The sequence below is a fragment of the Anolis sagrei genome, chromosome 3 (genome assembly GCF_037176765.1).
Source record: "Anolis sagrei isolate rAnoSag1 chromosome 3, rAnoSag1.mat, whole genome shotgun sequence".
In the NCBI taxonomy this organism is placed as follows: domain Eukaryota; kingdom Metazoa; phylum Chordata; class Lepidosauria; order Squamata; family Dactyloidae; genus Anolis; species Anolis sagrei.
Window position 1 is genome coordinate 255,684,617 of NC_090023.1, and position 21,245 is coordinate 255,705,861.

The 21,245-nt window shown below is 37.5% G+C and overlaps 1 protein-coding gene across 3 annotated transcripts in view; it reads left to right on the plus strand.

Moving 5' to 3' along the window:
* NAALADL2 (N-acetylated alpha-linked acidic dipeptidase like 2) overlaps positions 1–21,245 on the plus strand; it is a 972,343-nt gene that overhangs the window by 931,697 nt on the left and 19,401 nt on the right. For all 3 annotated transcript variants that reach the window (XM_067466051.1, XM_067466050.1, XM_060767493.2), the window contains one exon: positions 2,362–2,560. In XM_067466051.1, coding sequence (XP_067322152.1) covers positions 2,362–2,560 — 199 coding nt within the window. The remainder of the gene's footprint in view (positions 1–2,361; positions 2,561–21,245) is intronic.

A 21,245-nucleotide genomic window follows, 5' to 3' on the forward strand; every position in this document is an offset into this window, starting at 1 on the left:
ACTGTTTAAAGCATTGTGTTTAGAAAACAGTGTTTTTTATTAATAAGCTTCACCATCTAAAATAAAATCTGTTTTGCAACTGCATTGCTTTAAAATAACAGACACAGCACACCCTCAACATGTGTATCTAAAAGTAAATGCAATTGTATTCAATATGACTTACTTCCAAGTAACTTTGAGTAGTCAGTTCTTGTGGGTTTTTTCGGGCTATATGGCCATGTTCTAGAGGCATTTCTCCTGACGTTTCGCCTGCATCTATGGCAAGCATCCTCAGAGGTCTGCTGGAGCTGGGAAAAAGGGGTTTATATATCTGTGGAATGACCAGGGTGAGACAAAAGGCTTTTGTAAGTTGGGCTAGGTGTGAATCTTTTCAACTGACCACCTTGATTAGCATACAATGGGCTGACAGTGCCTGGAGCAAACTCTTCTTGAAAGGTGATTAGATGTCCCTGCCTGTTTTTCTCTCTGCTGTTTTAATTTTAGAATTTTTTAATACTGGTAGCCAGATTTTGTTCATTTTCATGGTTTCTTCCTTTCTGTTGAAATTGTCCACATGTTTGTGGATTTCAATGGCTTCTCTGTGTAGTCTGACATGGTGGTTGTGAGAGTGGTCCAGCATTTTTGTGTTCTCAAATAAAATGCTGTGTCCAGGTTGGTTCATCAGGTGCTCTGCTATGGCTGACTTCTCTGGTTGAAGTAGTCTGCAGTGCCTTTCAAGGTGGTCAGTTGAAAAGATTCACACCTAGCCCAACTTACAAAAGCCTTTTGTCTCACCCTGGTCATTCCACAGATATATAAACCCCTTTTTCCCAGCTCCAGCAGACCTCTGAGGATGCTTGCCATAGATGCAGGCGAAACGTCAGGAGAAATGCCTCTAGAACATGGCCATATAGCCCGAAAAAACCCACAAGAACTGAGTGATTCCGGCCATGAAAGCCTTCGACAAAACTTTGAATAGGATTACAGCCATATACAATCACACACATTTTAAAATGGATGGATAAATTGCTTCCAGGGGCGGCTCAACCCATTACGCAAAGTAAGCATTTGCAGTATAGTTGATTTTGCCCAGGGGCGCTCTTAAGGCGCTCTTGGAGGAAAATAGACCTTGACATATGCGAGTTGTAGTTACTGGGATGTATAGTTCACCTACAATCAAAGAGCATTCTGAACTTCACCAATGATGGAATTGAACCAAATATGGCACACAGAACTCCCACGATGAACAGAAAGTATATATCAGTGATTGGTTGGGGAGCGGGCACTAAAATACTGTTTGCTTACTGTTGATAATTACCTGGGGCCGCCTCTGTCTGCTTCTTATATGATTTTTTTTCATTCCATTTTATTGCTGTTGCTATTATGTGCTTTCAAGTTCTTTCTAAATTATGATGACCCTAACATGAATCAGTTTTCAATTTTTACATAGACATTTCACAAACATACAAAAATTCTTGAACTTTTTGTATGAAATTTTCCCTAAAGGATTCTTTGCATGTGCCTTCCTATTTTTGAGTGTATCTTTCAAATCTGAGAACTTGGCCTCAAAATTAATAAAATTATGAAAATGGAAAGATAATTGCATTCCAGTTTACATACTTATTTGGGAACAAAAATACCAATGTAAGATTTGTCTTTGATGTAGGAAAAGTCCATAATAATTAAATTCACTGAAGGATCCTCAGGAAGAAAAGTTGAAACTTACCTAACATGTCTGTATATTTGTGCAGTTCAAGATGTAATTCTATACAGAGAATAAATAAAATTATAAACAATGAGCTTTCCTCAATGCAGATGAGCACTGGCAATTACAATTTGGTGTATAGTGGATTTATCTTATTGAGATATTTAGTGAAAGGTGTTAAAACCAATTTCTTTTCAGAGTTCCTTGGGATATGCATTATATGTGGCCAACATAATGGGAAGCAACCTGTTTTATTTGGATTCAAGGTTTTTATCATCTTGATATGATATTTTGGTAGAGCAGGACAGAACTCATGAGAGTCTTCTCAGTAGTGGCATTTATGAAATCCTTCCTCACTAAAATCATGATCTTTTTAGCTTCTGGTGAATATTCTTCTTATTTTTAGCTTTGAAGGGTTCAAATTTGGGCCACAGCCTTGGAAGCTGTTGAATTTCAATCTCCTGCTTTTGTCCCTACTTCTGAATTTTCTTATTATACCCCTGCTATTGTTTCTGTCATGTAATCCAAAAGTGGAGTACATGGTATATACTAGATGGTATGGAAGTATTCTAAAAGTATTAAATTTCTATGGCCAATGAACTGTTATAGAATTAATAAATCAACCAATGGAAACATGTTTGTATATAACATGTTTGTGTTTTCTTTAATATTATCAGGTAGCAATCTAAATTTTGACCAGTTGCTGACAGTGGCACATGCTCTGAGGGAGAATGCCCAGTTGTTCCAGTCAGATGAAATGCGCCCAGCTAATGATCCAAGGGAAAGAATACCGACCCGTGTAAGGATGCTGAATGATGTGTTACAGAATCTTGAGAAAAACTTCATAGTTCCACAGGTTCCTCCGGGATTCTACAGGTAAAAACTGAATTCTGGACTTTTTTTTTCATAATTATTATTTATTTATTTATTTATTTATTTACTTTGCTTATATACCGCTGTTCTCAGACCGGGGGCGACTCACAGCGGTGTACAACATAGAAGGAACAAAATTCAAAAATTCAAGACATAATCTAAAATCCACATCCAGCATTAAATAACCAATTTAATCAGTTTTCTTCATTCCCAGGTTTATAAATCTCAGCAGTGATGCATGATAGAAGTATCTATATCTATATATCTAAACAATTATATCAGTAGCATTAAATTCAATTAAATTCTGACCAAGAGAAGAGGCGCAGTTGGGGTGGGGGGTAGAACGAATTTAATTTTTCCTATGACTTCAGTGCTAACCAATACTTTCCCTGTTCCAACTAAATTTTGAATTAACCCTTCCCAATGTGAAAGCCAAGTCTCGACCAGAACACGGCTTGTGTTTTACTTTCGTAGGCCACTTTGAGTACTATTTGTGGACAGATAGAAACAAATTAAAAAAATCATAATTGGTAAGGAAAGTTTAGCAGCTCTTTTGGTTTGGGACCAAACCTTCAGTTAGGAAGCTATTTCATGTAGAAGATCCATTTAGCTGTCATATATGATGGTCTTTGTTGAAAACAAAAGCTAGTGTGTCTTTCTTCATTAGCCTTTTGTGGAATAGCATGGAAGGGAAACAATTCTAAGAGTGGACATCTAATCACCTTTCAAGAAGAGTTTGCTCCAGGCACAGTCAGCTCATTGTATGCTAATCAAGGTGGTCAATTGAAAAGATTCACACCTAGCCCACTTACAAAAGCCTTTTGTCTCACCCTGGTCATTCCACAGATATATAAACCCCTCTTTTCCCAGCTCCAGCAGACCTCACCCTCTGAGGAAGCTTGCCATAGATGCAGGCGAAACGTCAGGAGAAATGCCTCTAGAACATGGCCATATAGCCCGAAAAAACCCACAAGAACTGAATTCTAAGAGTGATTATAACATCCCCTAACATTCTTCTTATCTACTTGTGGTTGTTGGTCACTGTTCAGCTTGGGGGGGGGGGGGTTCCTGGATTCATCGCTAAGCCTGGAACCCCAGGTCTCGGCCATGGCCAGGGAACGCTTAAATCTTGGCTTTGGGCCAAGCATCCAGACAGCTGACCGAGCAACAATTGTAATGACTCATGAGAACTGTCAATGAATAGATCTTGGACTGGAACTCTGGACTATGATTTGGATTTGCGGACTTAGGCTTGGTTGCATTTTTATATTTTAATGGCCAATATTTCAATGTATTTCAATCTTGTTGTCTTATTTAATGTTAATTGTTTGTATTAGTGTTAATTGTTTGTTGGCATCTAATGATTGCCCGTTGTAAACTGCCCTGAGTCGTCCTTGGGGGTTGAGAAGGACAAGATACAAATGCTCTAAATAAATAAATAAATAAATAAATAAATATTGTTCCAAATTATACTATTTTGTGAAAGTGTGTGGATAAAATTCATTGATGAAAAATAGTGATTTCCAACCTGAGTAACTGGGAGGACCACCAATGTACCTGTCCTCCCACCTAACAGTCCTTGAAGATGAGAGTGGTCATCACACTCATTATGATATCCATCGTTGAGCTCTTTCCCAGGAAAAATAATTCACAGATTTAAAATACGCTGTATTAGTAACATAAACTAATCACTGGAGATAAACATGAGAGCTGATACAGTGTTGGTGAAGTTTGGAATCCATTGTCAAGTGAGTAAATCCACTCACTAGAAGAAGTTATTAATTAATTGGAAACCTCAATTAAAGGAAGCAGTGCAGATTCTCCACCCCAATATATCTTTTTTGCCCTTTTGGATCAAAACAGTTTCAGGGGAGAAACTAGTATAAACCATTACCTTCAAATGAATGCATACTTTCACCTTCAACATTTTTCTTTAAGTTATTTTCAATTGACAGACAATTGTCTTGGGTATTTTGGCTGTAACAGTATGACAGCGGAGGGGGGGGGGGAGAGAATAAACAAAAAAAATCCTCGTTTCAATATTTGCAGAGAAGGTAAAGGATGAATGAGAAAGAACAACAAGGCTTTATTTTATTTCACTTCTTCTGCTTACATTTTAACAAACAGCTTTACAATCCTATTTACCCAAAATGCATGATCCATTGAGCGTAATGAGAGTTGACAGTACATTTTGTATATTTCAGATTGGGGTTTACATTTAGGGGAAAAAAACAATTTTGGAAAAACAAACCAAAAGAAAAGTGTATGTGTGTGGGGTGGGGGGGGGAGAGACTTTCTCCCACAGTGGAGACCTTGTTTTGCACTGTGTTTCATCCTGAAGTGGAGATTTATGAGTGAGTTATAAACCTCTGAAATAGTGGTTTATAATGGAAACGCTGGCAGAGCTTTAAGTATAGCAGCACAAACAGTGCTGCAATAAATACTCAACTTCATCTGTAAACAGAAATTTAGGATGCAGTTTGCAGCCTTGACCTTCAGGCTCCAACTGTGCTTAGATCATTAAGATTCCATAAATACTGTAATTTACTGCCTTCTGAAGGGAGAATATGTGCCCATAATAAAGCACATATTCTTCATAGGGGGAAAATTATTGCTTCCTATATATTCATTGGGACTTATGTTCTCTGGTTTAGTCGCAGTGCTTGACAAAAGTGAAAGCATCACTGCTCAATCATCATTGGGTGAGGTAGTAATCATCATTTCTCTTTAGCATTCTGAAACCTACAGTTTTAATTCTTACAACAGACAGGCAGGCAGGGAGGGAGAGAGGGACAATTGGTACTGGCACTAGATTACCTTAGGGGAATGTATGCACACAGGTTGCAGCTGATATATCAATTGTGTGACAAATGCAATTAATTCCAGAAACAATGGATCCTTGACTGAATGTTTGGTATATAGGGTAGAATGGTATTTCCATAAAATTATCCTGATTTGTAAAGTCAAGTTGGGATCCAAACTGTAATGTCCTCTTTGGGGGGTTTTTGGGGAGGGGGGGGCTCCCCACCTCTAGATAAAAGAGAAAAGCAGGAGATGGTGTAGCTTAGTTCATAGTCAAACTTAGCGTAAGAAGTCACTGTTGTGGCTGCTGTTGCTCCTCTTTCATCATTACAACCCAACTGAAGTTCAGTCTACAACTGGATGCATTAGCAGTAGGTGTTGGTGACCATTTCCAGCCTTGGACTGTTGGAGAGAACAATGCCAAGAACAACAACATCATTATTTGAGTAGGAAAAGCACTGACTGGGATCTAGGTTCCAGCAGTAGAAGCAAGGGCAGGGAGAACCTAGATCCCAGTCAGTGCTTTTCCTACTCAAATAATTTGCAGATGGGGACCTAGTAGGGCTGGGCGGTTTCGTTTCGTTAATTCGTAATTCGTTAATAATTCGTTAATTTTTTCAATTACAAAACGATAACGAACCATTCTGGAGCAATTATTAAAAAAAACGAATTTTCAAAAACGTTTTGTAAATGCTTCGTATTTCGATATTGTATTCGTTTCGTTATTGTTTTGAGGTCGTTTCGTTATTATTTCCGCATGTCTGGGCCAGTTTTATGGTTTAATTAGTGAAAAAAATTTATAATATCACACCAACAGTCAACAACAGAGGGAGAGGGAAGCTTCAGAAGGTTTTGGAGGTTTTTTAGTGTATTTCGCGGTCGCATCTGCCATTAACGAATCGATTCGTTATTGTTTCGGAAATCGATTCGTTAATTTTTTACCATTTACGAAATTTCGTAAATATCGAACTTTTTAAAAGGAAAATTTTGTAATTATTTTAAATATTGAAACAAAAAAAACCCCAAATACAAATCAATTTTAGAAACAAATTTTTCCGTTGTTACCCAGGCCTAGGACCTAGTAATTGTAGTTAACTCCAATGGTGGTGGTTGGTTACCAACTAGCCACATTTGTCTTTGAAGTGGCCACTGCATCACTCTTGCTCATTGATTTAACTGGAAAGAGAGTTGAAGATCTGAAACGGTGGCAGTCATGGATTTCTGCCATTTTCTAGATTCTTGCATCTCTCTCCTGTCACATTTCTCCCCAGAAGTGTCTTTATGCAGCTTTGCAAATGGAATACAGATTTGTGTAGGTTGCAGCTCCAAAGGTTTCAGATTTTGTATCATTTCTATATGGAATACTAAAACTGTAATTTATTTTAACTAGTTAGTTTCTGTCACTGCAGGTGACATTATATGACAAGATGTTATTCAGGGCTCTATATGATAGTAACACCACTGTAGCTCCAAAAGAGCAGGCTATATATTGTGCAAATAGGACCATAGTTTATGATTGCTTTGAGCTACCTATCAGTTTAATAAAGAATCAAAAGGGGAAAGTAATGGAAACAGCTAACAATTTATGGATAAAATCCCATGCATGTGTCTGTCGAAAGAAAAGATCATAACTGGGAGAAAAATGACAGAAACGGTGCAAGGCAAGCCTCCTTTGGCAAAGCAATGGTAGATACAGTTCAGACATTTCTGGGCATGCAGAAGAATAGTTCAAATTTATTTGATTGGATTTAGATTCTGCCTTTTTCCCAGTATATGGGACTCAAAGTGACTTCGAGTGTAGTTTAAAACAGCTAAAACAATGTGACACAAATGAGCATTAAACAATCAACCCAAATATAAATAAATTCAAGAGACATTAATGAGTAGATTTTCATGTGGAGCCAATGTGCAGTGTCCTTTAACATAGGGCATTAAAGGTCACTATCCATCATGGGAATTAAAGCCCAGCACATTTATAGCACAATCAGAGAAGGCTGCTGCCATGAACGCTGGAGTCACAATGTCTTGCTGATCTTGTGTTCTTTTATCCTCAAGGAATAGGTTTCATGTAATCACAATCCAGTCCTGTTGCTATGTGTCATGCTGTGTTCTGTTGCTCTAACTATCTTCTATAGGATACTCAACCTCTTCTCCTATCCCCATACATATTCTTTTGGGGTCTGTTCTCCCCTCAGTTGAGTCCAAATCTTATTAGCATTCCATAATCCAACATTTTCACTTGTATAGAGAAAAGAATTTCCAAGAATGTTTGGCCATGTTTTGTAACTGTTTCTCTTTATAGTACAAATTGCATATTTATCCTAAGTTGACACCATGTGATAAATTTGTTGTGATATTGTATCTGAATCCTTGGGATGAAAGGGAAGAGAAGGATCTTCTCCTTCTCCATCCCACCACATCTATCTTCCTTGACATGATCTTGTGCCTGTAAATCATAACCAGAAGCTCTTTTGCTTGCAGATATTCCTAACAGCAGAACTTTGAGATCTACTTACAGAAGGTCATTTCTGACATCATAAAAGACTTGTGTTTCCCTACCGTAACTGGCATTTTTGAGTTAGGACTGCACTGTCCATGCACTGAACTGGACCAGAGAGTCAATGTGTCTCTCTTGCCATGCTAATTTGAGATCCTTTCAGACTACATAATTATAGTTTCAAACTATATAATTATGTTTCCACTTCAGCTGCCATGACAACATCTTATGGAATCCAGTCATTTGTTTTTGAGGAAGCCCAAGAATTCCCTTCCTTAAAACTGTAAATTCAAACAGACTGATTAGGAAACCAAATATCTGAACCATTATAAAACAGGAGAGAGCTCCTTCATTTTCTTTCCTTGTCCTCATCTTTATACTCTAAAAATACATGGCATAAAAGGAAAAGGGAATGAAAACAGGAAAATGCTAAAAACATGCTCTATTGTGAGACTCCTTGGTCTGGTAGAATGCCTATTGTTTGAGAGTAGTGGAGAAGCAACAGTTAATGAAACAGATAACTCCAGAGATGTGATTGTGGGTCTGTTTTTCTTCTCTCCCTGTTCCATAACTTTTCAGAATATGATTCAACATAGCAGAGGAAATGATCCCAGAAAAGATCCTTTACAGGCCCATTTAAAAATATGCCCCATTTCTTTCAATGGGGTAGATCCACATAGGAATCTATAGCACTTCTGCTTAAGTAGGGAAGGCCTATGACATTTTAGGAAGGGCTATAACATCATAGTAGTAGTGTGAATTATATGGAAAACATTAGAAGTTCTGAAGAAGAACATTTTTCTTAGCAATGAATTGAGAAGTGATATGCATAGTTGTGCACATTCCTGGAAAGCACTTTATACCTCATCATGATTTCAGTGTATTTTTCCTACAGCTCCGGGCTGTTAAATTACAGCATTAATGCCACAATTTTTCATTGGATCCAGCACATTCTGTTCTGTGACTAAACTTTAGACTCAACTGGTGGAAAATGAAGTGGAGGAGGCAGGAGGCTAGAATATTGCTTGGGGAATCTCTCTTGCAAAGTGAGGTGCAGAAATATTATGAGGTGTAAAGAATATTTCCTTTGATAACAAATACCATCAGTGTCATGCCTGCAGGTGGGACTCAAAAAAAGATGTCCTCTGATGATTCCTTCATCCCCAAAACACAGTCCTTTGCTAGTTATTTTTTCTTGCCTATTTACCTTCACTAAACAAATTCTTCAGTGACTTTTGTATGGCACAAACCCTTGTTATATATCATCAGTTGCACTTATTCATGTTTCAAAAAATATTCCTCCCCCAGAAGACTTTGTGGGCCTCTTTAAGCCTTCCAGTGCAATTGTACCCCATAAAGTCTCTTTAGCATTAAAATTATTGTGAAAGAAAATGAAAAAAATAAATGTGGAATTTTTTACAAAATGAGAAGTAGATATTAAAGTTTTTGACTCATTTAATACATCTCTACATGGAAGTCATTAGTTACATGAAGTGCATCAAGGTGGTACACTATTTCTTGCCATGTTTACTGTGCCGTAGCCTCATCAATGATGGCAATGGCATCAGTGATCTTTCACTTTAGGTCAGTGATGTTTTATATCTTTGCTCAATACACAATACCTTTAACATAACCTCATGGAAAGAAGTTCAGAGGAAGCGATATCTGGTGAACAAGGTGGACAAGGATTTAGGCCATCCCTTCCCATCCACTGGTCTGGAAATATTTAACGTTGAAACCCACAAACATTGTGGTGCACTATGGAAAAATACAATTGGTTCTTGTGGGTTTTTTCGGGCTATATGGCCATGTTCTAGAGGCATTTCTCCTGACGTTTCGCCTGCATCTATGGCAGGCATCCTCAGAGGTCTGCTGGAGCTGGGAAAAAACCTCTGACCTCTGAGGATGCCTGCCATAGATGCAGGCGAAACGTCAGGAGAAATGCCTCTAGAACATGGCCATATAGCCCGAAAAAACCCACAAGAACTGAGTGATTCCGGCCATGAAAGCCTTCGACAATACAAAAATACAATTGATTGACAACTGATAACTACTGACTATATGAAACTAATCTAATTAAGATATCTCATCAATTGCTTTTGTAATTTTTTTTAAAAAATGGTAATTAGACTTAATGTACACCCTGGATATTATGCTTCTGGCCCAAGTAAAGTCAAAATATGGAATTTGCTGTTTTCCATTATTTCAGATATTCATGGGGTCTTCAAATGTATCACTTGCACTTCCATTTAGTGGTTAAAATGAGGAAAGGTGTCAAAGTAATCATCTGTTTTTAATATATAATGCATATCTGCAACATTTTATCAGTGCCTCCCAAATTTCTCAAATTTATGTCCTGTCTAGAGTGCAAAAGGTAGCACAAGAAGTACCAGCACTTTAGCTTGGCTTTCAACATTTTTTTTTCTAGACTCAAGTGTATACTGTCCAGATTAAGAGATGTAATGGTATCAGACTTTACTTGGAGTCCTACCACACAACACAATTATAAGAAATGTGGTTAAAGTTCAACTGCCATGCCATGCCATGCCATGCCATGGCTGTGTCCTACAGAAACTTGATGCTTGTAGCTTAGTGCATTCTGACTATCAGTTCTACGTATCCCACCATAAACTGTAAATACAAGAATCCCAACACTTAGAGCTATAGCAATTAAAAATAGAACCATAGTGCTATAATTTTGCAGTATGAAATGGCACTTTGAATATCCTGTTCAGGACCTCAAGAAGGATATTATGCTGGAAAGGAAGGAGGTCTGTAAACTATTACATGTATTTTCCCCCAATGAATATGAAAGGAGACATCAATTGTCAACTTTCCCAACAGTTCCCCCATTGCACAACTGCAGACAGATGGTGCTGAAGGAGACCTTTGCAGAAATATTGTGCATATTTACTGATGCAATATAATAATAATAATAATAATAATAAGAAGAAGAAGAAGAAGAAGAAGAAGAAGAAGAAGACGACGACTATTTATACCCTGCCTCCATCTCCCCAAGGGGACTCAGGATGACTAACATGAGGCCAAACCCAACAAATTACAACAGAGCAAAAATATGACAAAAGATCATAAAATAATACATCAAATAAATACAATAGAATAAATAGAATAAAATCCAAAATAACACAGAGTATAAACAAAATAAAACATTGTACCAAGTGAGCAGGACCAAATACAACTGATAAGATTTTAAAACTCTGGGTGAGATGGACGAGTAGGGTAATGTTCGGAATGTTCGGATGGGAAGTTCGGAGGAGACAAACAATGGGATTTAACTCACTTAAAGGTGAGCTAAAGTGCATTGAAAAGCATTATGTGCTGAATTGGTCAAAGGTAAGGGACTAGTTGTTCAACCCTCAAAGGCACACTGGAACAGCCAAGTTTTTAGGCTCTTCCTGAAGGCTGGCAAAGTGGGTGCTTGCCTAATCTCATCAGGTAGCGAGTTCCAAAGTCTAGGGGCCACCACAGAGAAGGCCCTCTCCCTCGTCCCCACAAGTCATGCTGTATTCCTGCTATGTTCACACTACTTAATCACAATCATGTTAATTAATTTCTGACATCCTGTGTGAATGTTAGTAGAGTGTAGGTTTCTACCAGTTTTGTTTTGTAATTTTTCCACTGCATCTGGGTCCCACAACTGCAGCGTGATGGTACCAGGGTACACCTCAATAGCTAAAGAGTGGCTGGGTGGTAGAAGGATTTTGTCCACCATACAACTGCAGTTGCATGGCTGGAAAAGAGGCACCAGATGGCACTTGATTGATCATGCAGGTCTCCTTCAGCACCATCTGTCTGCAGTCGTGCAATTGGGGAACTGTTGGGAAAGGTGACAATTGATGTCTCCTTTCATATTCATTGGGGGAAAATACATGCCATTAACAAGATTCTAACCAGTAACTGCTGGGTATGGACCTTTTTTCTCAGGCATTTATGTCTCTAGCATAAAGTTATGTCAATAACCATGACATTTGGGCATATTTGAAATATTTGAGTCATCCTTTATTAAAAGAAAGGAATATAGTCCTTTCAGCATGTTAAATATCTCTTCTGAGACAGTCTTTCTTTTCTTTTCTTTTGCTTGAAAACTCAATCTCTGTTATCTGTTATTGGATTTATACCCTCTATTTGCTGCATTTGGTATCTTCTAACTTTTTCTTCTTGCTTTCCATTATGGAAATGGTAATAGCTAGTACCTCAGTCTTTTCTTGTAATATAGCGAGCAGAGTAAATATGCGGACTGCATAATCTACTGTCATGCAAGACCCTCACTTTTTGAAATAGATAACTCCTGCAATGATATTCACCTGGATGGTTCTGCTAAAGGATTTCCTGTGAAAAAAAATGCATTCATATGCATTTACATAATTGCAGAAATGCATGGACCTTGCATAGTCTCCTGTTTCACAGCAGGAAATTGCTGCACCACAACCACATTACCCCTAGCTAGCATAGCTAATAGTGAGGCATGAGAGCTGCAGCAATCCAACAAAGTATTTCCCATTACTGTGCTACATCTAATATCTGGGTTGTCAACTTGTGATATCAATGCTATGGAGTCCATGAGAGTTTTATCATGCCTGTGATGCATATGGAGATCATTCTTGAAGCACTGTGAAACACATGAAGTTTTTCAACTTTAGAGTGAGGTATGAAGGGTAATTTCCCATTTATCTTTTTTATCTTCTTCTTCTCCCCCTCCCCTCCACCTCCTACCCTCCTCCTTTTCTTCCTCCTCCTCTTATCTTTTTTATACTATGCGTTTCTCCCCGTGGGGACTCAAAGCGGCTAACAATCCCATACTTTAGTCATAATTTTTAACGCACAATATAAACCATTAAAAAAGTTAAAATAGTACAGTGGGGTAAAATATTAAAATATAATAAATGCAGGTAAAAATAATCTTTTAGGAGGCACTTCAGCACAACAACACAGGAGGCACTTCAGCATTCCTCCCCCACCCCCCAAATAACCCCAAAACCTATGTAAATAGGGACTGAGACTACTCTTAAATGATATGCTACAATTTCACAACCAATATTTACAATATGTAGTTGCACGTCTTCTTGAATTATCAATCAGAAGTATGATAAATGATAAAGCACTAAAAAAATAAGATCAGAATTGTCAAGTGTTCCCAGAAATAACAAAGGTTCCCTGACCTTCATCCTAGGCATACTATCCTGGGACCAAGCTACACTGGACACATTGAAAGTGCCTTGAAGTATACATGGTGCTTGCAAACATATTCATATTTAAGGACATTTTGGTGATAATGGATGAACAATTCAATTTGACCTCCTGCAATATCGAATAATAATATGAATTACAATCCGCTTGACAACATTGAGGCCAACCAACTGAAAAACAGTTGCATGGTTTTCAGTCATTGTTATTCAATATATTCATTCTATATTAGTATACCAAAAAAAAAAAAAAAACCCTTCCTTCTAGCATCAGTAGGCTACCCCATCATTTAATCTTCTTTTCTTAGAACTAATATACACAGTTCTTTTAGTCTTTCATTTTAGATGCTTTTGGATCTTAATGCTCCTCTTAATCCTTTCCAATTAATATGTTTCTCAAATAGTCTAAATGTGGAATAGAAGATGCTAAATGAGTGCTTAGATCATTAATATGTGCATACATACACTCTGTTAAATGTGTATCTATTGCAAATGGAACCATGTGAGTACTGCTCTGTTTCATGCAGTTCAGTTAGATTTCTAAGGGAAAGACAGGGCCCGAGTAGGGTAATTTAGAACATTTTCTGCATGGAGAGCCAATTCCTCCAAATATACCATAGCAATAGTATTACTGAAGTTCTATTTGCATGTAAGCTATCACAAGATATTTTAATGTCAGGGGCAACTAGCAAGTTTAGAGATGTGAATATTAGGGCTGGGCGGTTTCGTTTTGTTAATTCGTAATTCGTTAATAATTCGTTAATTTTTTCAATTACAAAATGATAACAAACCATTCTGGAGCAATTTTTTTAAAAAACAAATTTTTAAATACGTTTTGTAAATGCTTCGTATTTCGTTATGTGTTCGTTTCGTTATCGTTTTGAGGTCGTTTCGTTATTATTTCTGCATGTCTGGGGCAAGTTTTATAGTTGTTTTTTGTTTAATTAGTGAAAAAAAATTATAATATCACACCAGAAGTTCCCCCTGTCCCATTTGGAGGTTTTTTAGCGTATTTCGCGGTCGCGTCCGCCATTAACGAATCGATTCGTTATTGTTTAGTAAATTTTTCACATTTACGAAATTTCGTAAATATCGAACTTTTTAAAAGGAAAATTTTGAAATTATTTTAAATAACGAAACGCAAAAACCCCCAAAAAACGAATCGATTTTAGAAACAAATTTTTCCGTTGTTACCCAGGCCTAGTGAATATCTCTCACTCTCAGTTTGATTTCGTTCTATCTCCCAGCTTCACATGATTCCTGATCTGGTTTCATATTGGATTGTGACAAATTAGTTGAGTTTCTTCAGCAGAGCTGCATAATGTAAATCTGCCACGCAGAGTTATGCATTGAGAATGCCATATGATGCTTGGTACTGGCAGTGTTGTGCAACCAAATGCACAGGATAAATTATAATGAATTCACAACTGGATGCACAGCAATGGCTTGCTCATCAGGTGAAAAACAGAGTCAATAGTTTGGCTTTTTCCTTTGATGTATATAGACCGCTCCCTCCAAAATGCATCTATTCTGCATTGTTATGGTTACAGCATCTACAGCTTCATACTGGATAGATGCAAATACAACTTTCAGGTAAAGGTTCTTTGTTCAGGTAAAGGTGCTTCGTTCACTTCTCCAGTTTTATCTTTTTTCCACACCTTTTTTCAAGACTAGGATTCAAGGCATATTACAAATTAAAACGATCACAATATAATAAGCATAATTACTTTTTATTGTCTTTGATCTTATTTGGTTTATGGCCATGGGGAAAGAGTGCTCGCTTTATATCTAAATATGCTTCCTATACCATCCCAACCAAAATGTAGATGCCATGGTCACACCAATGTTGCAGTTTCTTTGTTGCATGCTTTTACCACCTTTGTTTCATCTAACAAAACCAATAAAAACGAAGTAAAAAAAGCCAGTCTGGTGTATTTTGCACTTTTCATTGGCACAGTAAATATGATGCAACTAGATACCTATATTTAAAGTGTTGTTGTATTTGATTTGATTTAGTTGGTTGGTTTGTTGTTGTTGTTCCTGCATGGTTAACATAGCAACACTGAAACAAAAGAAATAAAGTGCAGACCTTGAACAGGAGTGTGCCTTTGGGTATGGGATTGTGGCCAGTAAAATGAAACTGAAAGCTAAGCAAATAGAAGCACTGGGGTGGAGATTCTCAGGTTTATGGACTTCTGTCTTCCAAAGCCAGTATCCACACTGGATCAGCATGTGTCTGAGTCACATATTTCGGATCTATAGTCCAAAAATATAACTTTTCCATGGACTTTGAGCCCTCTGATGGAGCTTTAACTTCAAAACAATACTGTAAGATGATGATGATGACGATAATAATAATAATAATAATAATGTTTGTTTATATGCCGCACTATCTCCCCAAAGGGACTCAGATATGAGTCTCAATACTTCTTTTTGCAGTAGTTGTTATTCTTGCCACTGTCTATCCCCTAGAGGTTGTATGTAAGGGCAAGCATTACAGTGTTTTAGTATTTAAACTCAGTTTGAGTTTGCATTTTAATATTCATCACTCTTGGAAGAAACAAATTTAGCGCAGAGTCCCCAAGTAATAATGTCTAATCTGATAATGCTCTTACAAATTCCTGCTGTGGTTTTGATCTTTCTTCATTATCAGTAATCATGCTGAATCATGCCCTCACTTAATAAATCCCAGGAAGAGAGAAATTGAGCATAACCTAGTTGAAATGACCTGGGGTTTTTATACCTATAGAAGATTTTGAGGGCAAGTGAGAGAACTGTGGGGGGAACCACTTTGGAGATCAACTTGTCTTCACGCCAAGTTATATTTGAATGAAAACAGTTTTTCCTTTGAAGACCACAAATCCATAATAAATCAAAATAGCCAACACAATTAAATTAGTTCTTTCTCTGCAGGATTTTGCTTTCCCTTGTTACAATGAAGAGCTCAGGAAAGTACTTTTGGACTCTGACTCCCCTCATCTTTCAGACAGCCCAACCACTATGGGACAGAGCTTTAAAAATAACTTCAGGCAATACTAAACATAGGCTAGCAGGAATTACATGCCAGGTTATTTTGAATCTTATTTTAATGTAAACATTGGAATTTTATTATTAATGTTCTAAAATTAATTAAAGGTTTTCTCTGAGATTCAGGTTAATCCATCAAAAATGCCGGTTTTGGTCTTTCTGATCCTGGTCTTCTCAGACAACTCTCAATGTGGTGCTGTGGGGAAGGGTGTATAATCTATTATTTGTGGAAGGGTGTAGTATAGTTTAAGCTTTATAGAAACTATATAAAGTTCTGAAGCTAGTTTGGTAACATGGTACAGAATCATGGATACCTCCTTCAAAATTTGGACTAAAAGTCAAGAGTGGATTCATCTGCTATCATTCCCTCCCTCAGCTGCAATTATATGACTATCCTGACCTGTCACCTGTCATGTCAAAGTTATGATCTGTCTCATCAACTGACCCACAAAACTCACCTTAAACCCCATTTAGCTACACTAGGGGATAGAGCAGAGGGCTGAGGGATGGTGTGTCCAGCCCTTTCCCACCAGCCACACATTGCTTATTGGTAGAAAGTAACTGGATACAACATCCCACTTTCCAGTACCACTGAACTGCATCCTTCAAATGGAATTTATTGTCATGGCAGTGACAGTAGTACCCCAATCATAAATATGAATGGAAAATAGTTATGAGGCTGTAAGCCTAATTTACAACATTGTGACTAACAGAGGTGTCACATTGTTTAAAGTTTTAACTCTAAAAGGCATGGGTCAGTGCCTGAAGCAAACCTCCAGTTGCACCCCAAAACATCTCAGCTATATTTTGAAAATATGGATAGTAAAGGGGATGGAATCATCTTGGTTTCAGAGGGCAGTGCTGGTGGCCAAGAAATCTTGCAAAAAAGCAATGCCTGAATGGACCGGCTTGCAATCGCTTCATTTTTTGCAGCTAATGAGGAATTGACTTATGTAAAAGAAGGGATCAATAGGTGTTTGTAGATATTTGGCTGAGCTTTTGAGGCATCCCCTAGGGAGTGAATTGGTATGCCATAAGATGTGAACTGACATTTATTTTATTTGTGCATGCAAGAATACAGTGTGTCAAAAGACTTCGGCTTGCTGGACAAAATATGACAGTGTTGCACATGTTTCCATTTCAGGATTTCTTTTGCCAAAAATATATTTGGACAAAACAAAAAACAAATTGCTTTTTTTTTGTTGCAAAAATACCACTATGTGCAGCTCCCTACATTTTCCTCCTTTTTTGTGCAAAAAGTGTTTTTTTTAGTTCTCATATATATATATATATATGAGAACTAAAAACACTTTTTTATATATATGAGGGGGGGGGGCATAAAAATGTTTTGTTTTTTTATGACTAGGTCCAGCAGTGAGAAAATAAATCACAGTACATGGCCATTTTCTCAGTGGGATCTCAATATGCCCTTTCATTTTCAGGATGAGAAAATTTGAGGAAATTCTTTGCATCCCTTCTGTTTCATGCTTTTATTTCTCTCCATCAGGCCTCATCTACATTGCCAAAATGCAGTTTAGCTGCATTGAACTGGAGTATATGAGTTCATACAATCCAGTTCTTAATGTTCAATTGATGAATTGTCCTAACCAACAGGATACTTGTTAATGTGTACATCAGAACTTAGTTTTGCACTGACATTTCCCAAATGTTCCAATATAAAGTAGTACCTAATTCAGACAATGTATTAAAACAATTCAGCATGGATGAACAAATTACATTTTAAAAAATTTCAAATTACATTTATTTTAAGATAATATGCATTAAACATTCCATATTTAAATGTGTTTCATCATTCTTTGTTTCAAACCACAAGGAAATATGTAATTTGCACCTGTTAATTTTTTTGCTTGCAATGCTTCTACTTCCTTGCTCACTGAAATATTGTAGGCACCTTGAGTAAATTTACTAGAAATATCTGGGACATTGTTGGTTCATTTTCCTCCTTGATATGAATTGTAACTTGCAAGACTTGGAACAATGCCTACTTGGAATTGTAATTTCTGGGTTTGCACACTCATTATTTCTTAACTCTAGCTACTTTATGAAGAAATAGGCATTGAATGTACTGCTAGAAAACAGCAAGCCTATTTCAAAGCAATGACTAGTGATAATTCACCAAAAGTAATCTACTGGTGGAAAATATGTTTTAATGCTAGCAAACATGTGGAAAGATGGCAAATGTCATTTGGGTAGTGTTATAAAAGCTTAAATTCATTATCTGAGTGTGAAAGCATCATCATTCCTCCTATTTCTGGTGGTTTGAGTTTGAGTGTTTTAACCTATGTAGCAAAAATGACACCACCTGTATGCAGATGGGAGATACCAGCAAGCTTGTGGGGAGAATGCTACATTTTGCAGAAGTACAGCATCCTTTAGAAAACATCTCCCTGAAAACATTCAATTTTATATGACATCTTTTCTGCTTGCAGCCAGCCATTTTCCACATCTGTTTTTCCCCTGCAAGCCACCCAGTTATGTATAAGATACTCAAATTTCATTGAATATCATGTTTTTCTCCCAACACTAATCTGAAATCACAGCAAAAGAAGCTTGTTCCCTGTGGGGTATATTTGGAAAACATTTGTTGTAGGAAGTTCAGGAAGTTTTCCATCACTATCCAAAATCCACATTCACACTATGGCCAGAATCCTGTTGGTGCTAAATGCACACAAGCGATCCTTGTATGTGTATATATCATGACCTCATTGCATTGAGATTCGAAAGCATGAGTGACCATCCCTTTAAGGTAGAGAATCACCCCTCTTATATCGTCAGCAGCCCCATTTCATGTTCTGCCTCCCCATCACGCTCACATGTGGAAACTTAAGAGCTGGCAGTACATTCATCTTACATTCATCACAAAGTCAGTATTGATTTTTTGTTTTTAATCAGGAGAAACAACAATATCCAAAAACCAAGAGATTCCTTGTTTGAATTGAGGCTGTCCTCCTGGTACCTTCCGGGAGAACTCCAAGACACCCAAACCACCCCCCAAAAAGACTTTTAAAAATAAAATAACTTACCTAGCTGCCATTAAACTGCTGCCAGAGTTCTCCTGGCACATAGAAATGAGACACCAGGAGTAAGGGGAGCCAGGAGCGATTTACCTCCTCCCCGCTTCTCCTGGCACAACATTTCTATATGTCTGGAGAGCTTTGGCAGCACAATGATGGTGGCCGGGTAAGTTATTTTCTTTTTTAAAGGCTTTTTTTGGGGGGGGGGGTGTTGAGGGTCTTAGAGTCCTCTACGTTTTCTAGACATGAGAGGGTTAAAACTTCTGAGGGAGCAGTCCAGTCAGCAACCATAGTGGGTTAGACACGAGTCTTTCAGGAAGACCCAGATCTAATCCATTATCAAATTACTTCAGGACAAAGCAGGGTTTTCCTGCTTTGTCCTGAAGATATTTGTTTTTATGTTGGGCATTGTTTGGATGCCCCATATAAAAATCCAGGCAGGGACACATTTTCCATGCTGTGTGGATGCACCCTTAGACCTGAATTTTTGGGGAGGAAGGCTTTGATCATGTTTCACAGAGGTTAGTCTTGATCCATGGGACTTACCACTGTAGATAATAAGAGTCATGTGAGACTATTGAAGCTGTTAGTGTGAAAGTACAGTGCTTAGTACTGTATGACAGAGGTCTCTAAGATTGAATCAGTGAGTTGAAAGGAATTTTAGATATGATCTATTCTAGTCTATACCCTTTCTTAGTTTAAGATCTGCAATGTAGGATATAATCTCTCTCCCTTCCTCCCTCCTGTTTTATCCTGCTCTGTATCAAAAGATTTCAGGCTAGTGTAAAATAAAACTACAATAACTTGGCAGCATCAATAAAAAGCCACATTTTTACTTGGGATTGGAATGAAGCCAATGATGGCACCAACTGGAGCTACATCAGAAGGTTGTTCCTCACCTGTAGTCTCGAACAAGTGACCACGTAACTCCATGTCCCCTCCAAAAGAATTCATAGAATCACAGAGTGGAAGAAACCGAAAGGGTGAGCCAGTCCAACCCCCACCATGCAGGAACACACATTTAAAGCACTTCCGAGAGATGGCCAGTCCTGAGTGATGGCCATCTAGATTAAAATACTTCCAGTAAAGAACCATTTGCCGCCTCCCATAGAAGTGTGATTGAGTCAAGACCATAATTATGCTGAGAACAAGTTTGTATCTTATTTGCACAATTTCTTCTGCAGTGTATACTGTTTTGCTTAATTTTAAATGCTATTTTATATTCAGTTTGGCTTGTCACAGAGTAGCAATATATCAAACATGATGTATGCATGCATCATGTCATTTGGGTAACTGTAGAGGCATCCCCCTCCATACAAATACATTTACATTGTAGACTACATGAGATCAAGAATAAAGGAAGGGAGTGGGTAGATTATGAGTGGGGTTCATTTTTCCAAGTCAGTGTTTGTTCGTTTTTGAGGAATATATTGCTTCTTATTTCTGTTTTGACATTTTTGAGGTCTGAGATTCAACTGCAAATATATTTTCCATTAAAGGAACTGTGTCATTTCTGCTACCATCTGTAATAACAGATAATGTAAGAAGCATTGCTTGGATAACACTGTTAATAGTATTCAAATAGCTTGGTGAATGCTAACAGGAATAATATAGGATTTTAAAAAATATGATATACATTTCAGTATCAAGGGAAGAAATTCTAGCAGAGGAAACCCATTTTAAAGCACCTGAATATGGCCATAGATAAAGATATAAGAAGTATGGGATGGGATGCATTATGGTAGGTGCTATATAACTGTTTACTGGTAGTAAAAGGCACATATTTTGTGACATTTAGGAAGTTATGATGTGGGGATGCATAACTGATATATTAGATAACATACATAGTTTATAAATACAATCTGCCTTTCTTGTTCATTGGGGTAGGAGTGCAGGACCCTTGCAATGTGGGGAAAATGTGAAATATAAAAACACTTTTTTATTTACTTGAGTGATCATTTAAAAAACAAACAAACTTGAGAGACCACCAGAAGTTGATCATACATTTGACCACACATACCACTCACACCTTCCATTGGACGTTGATCATAGAATTACATTGGGGGATGTAGCGATCCCTAGATAAACCATCCATAATCAAATCAATAGAACAACAACCTCTC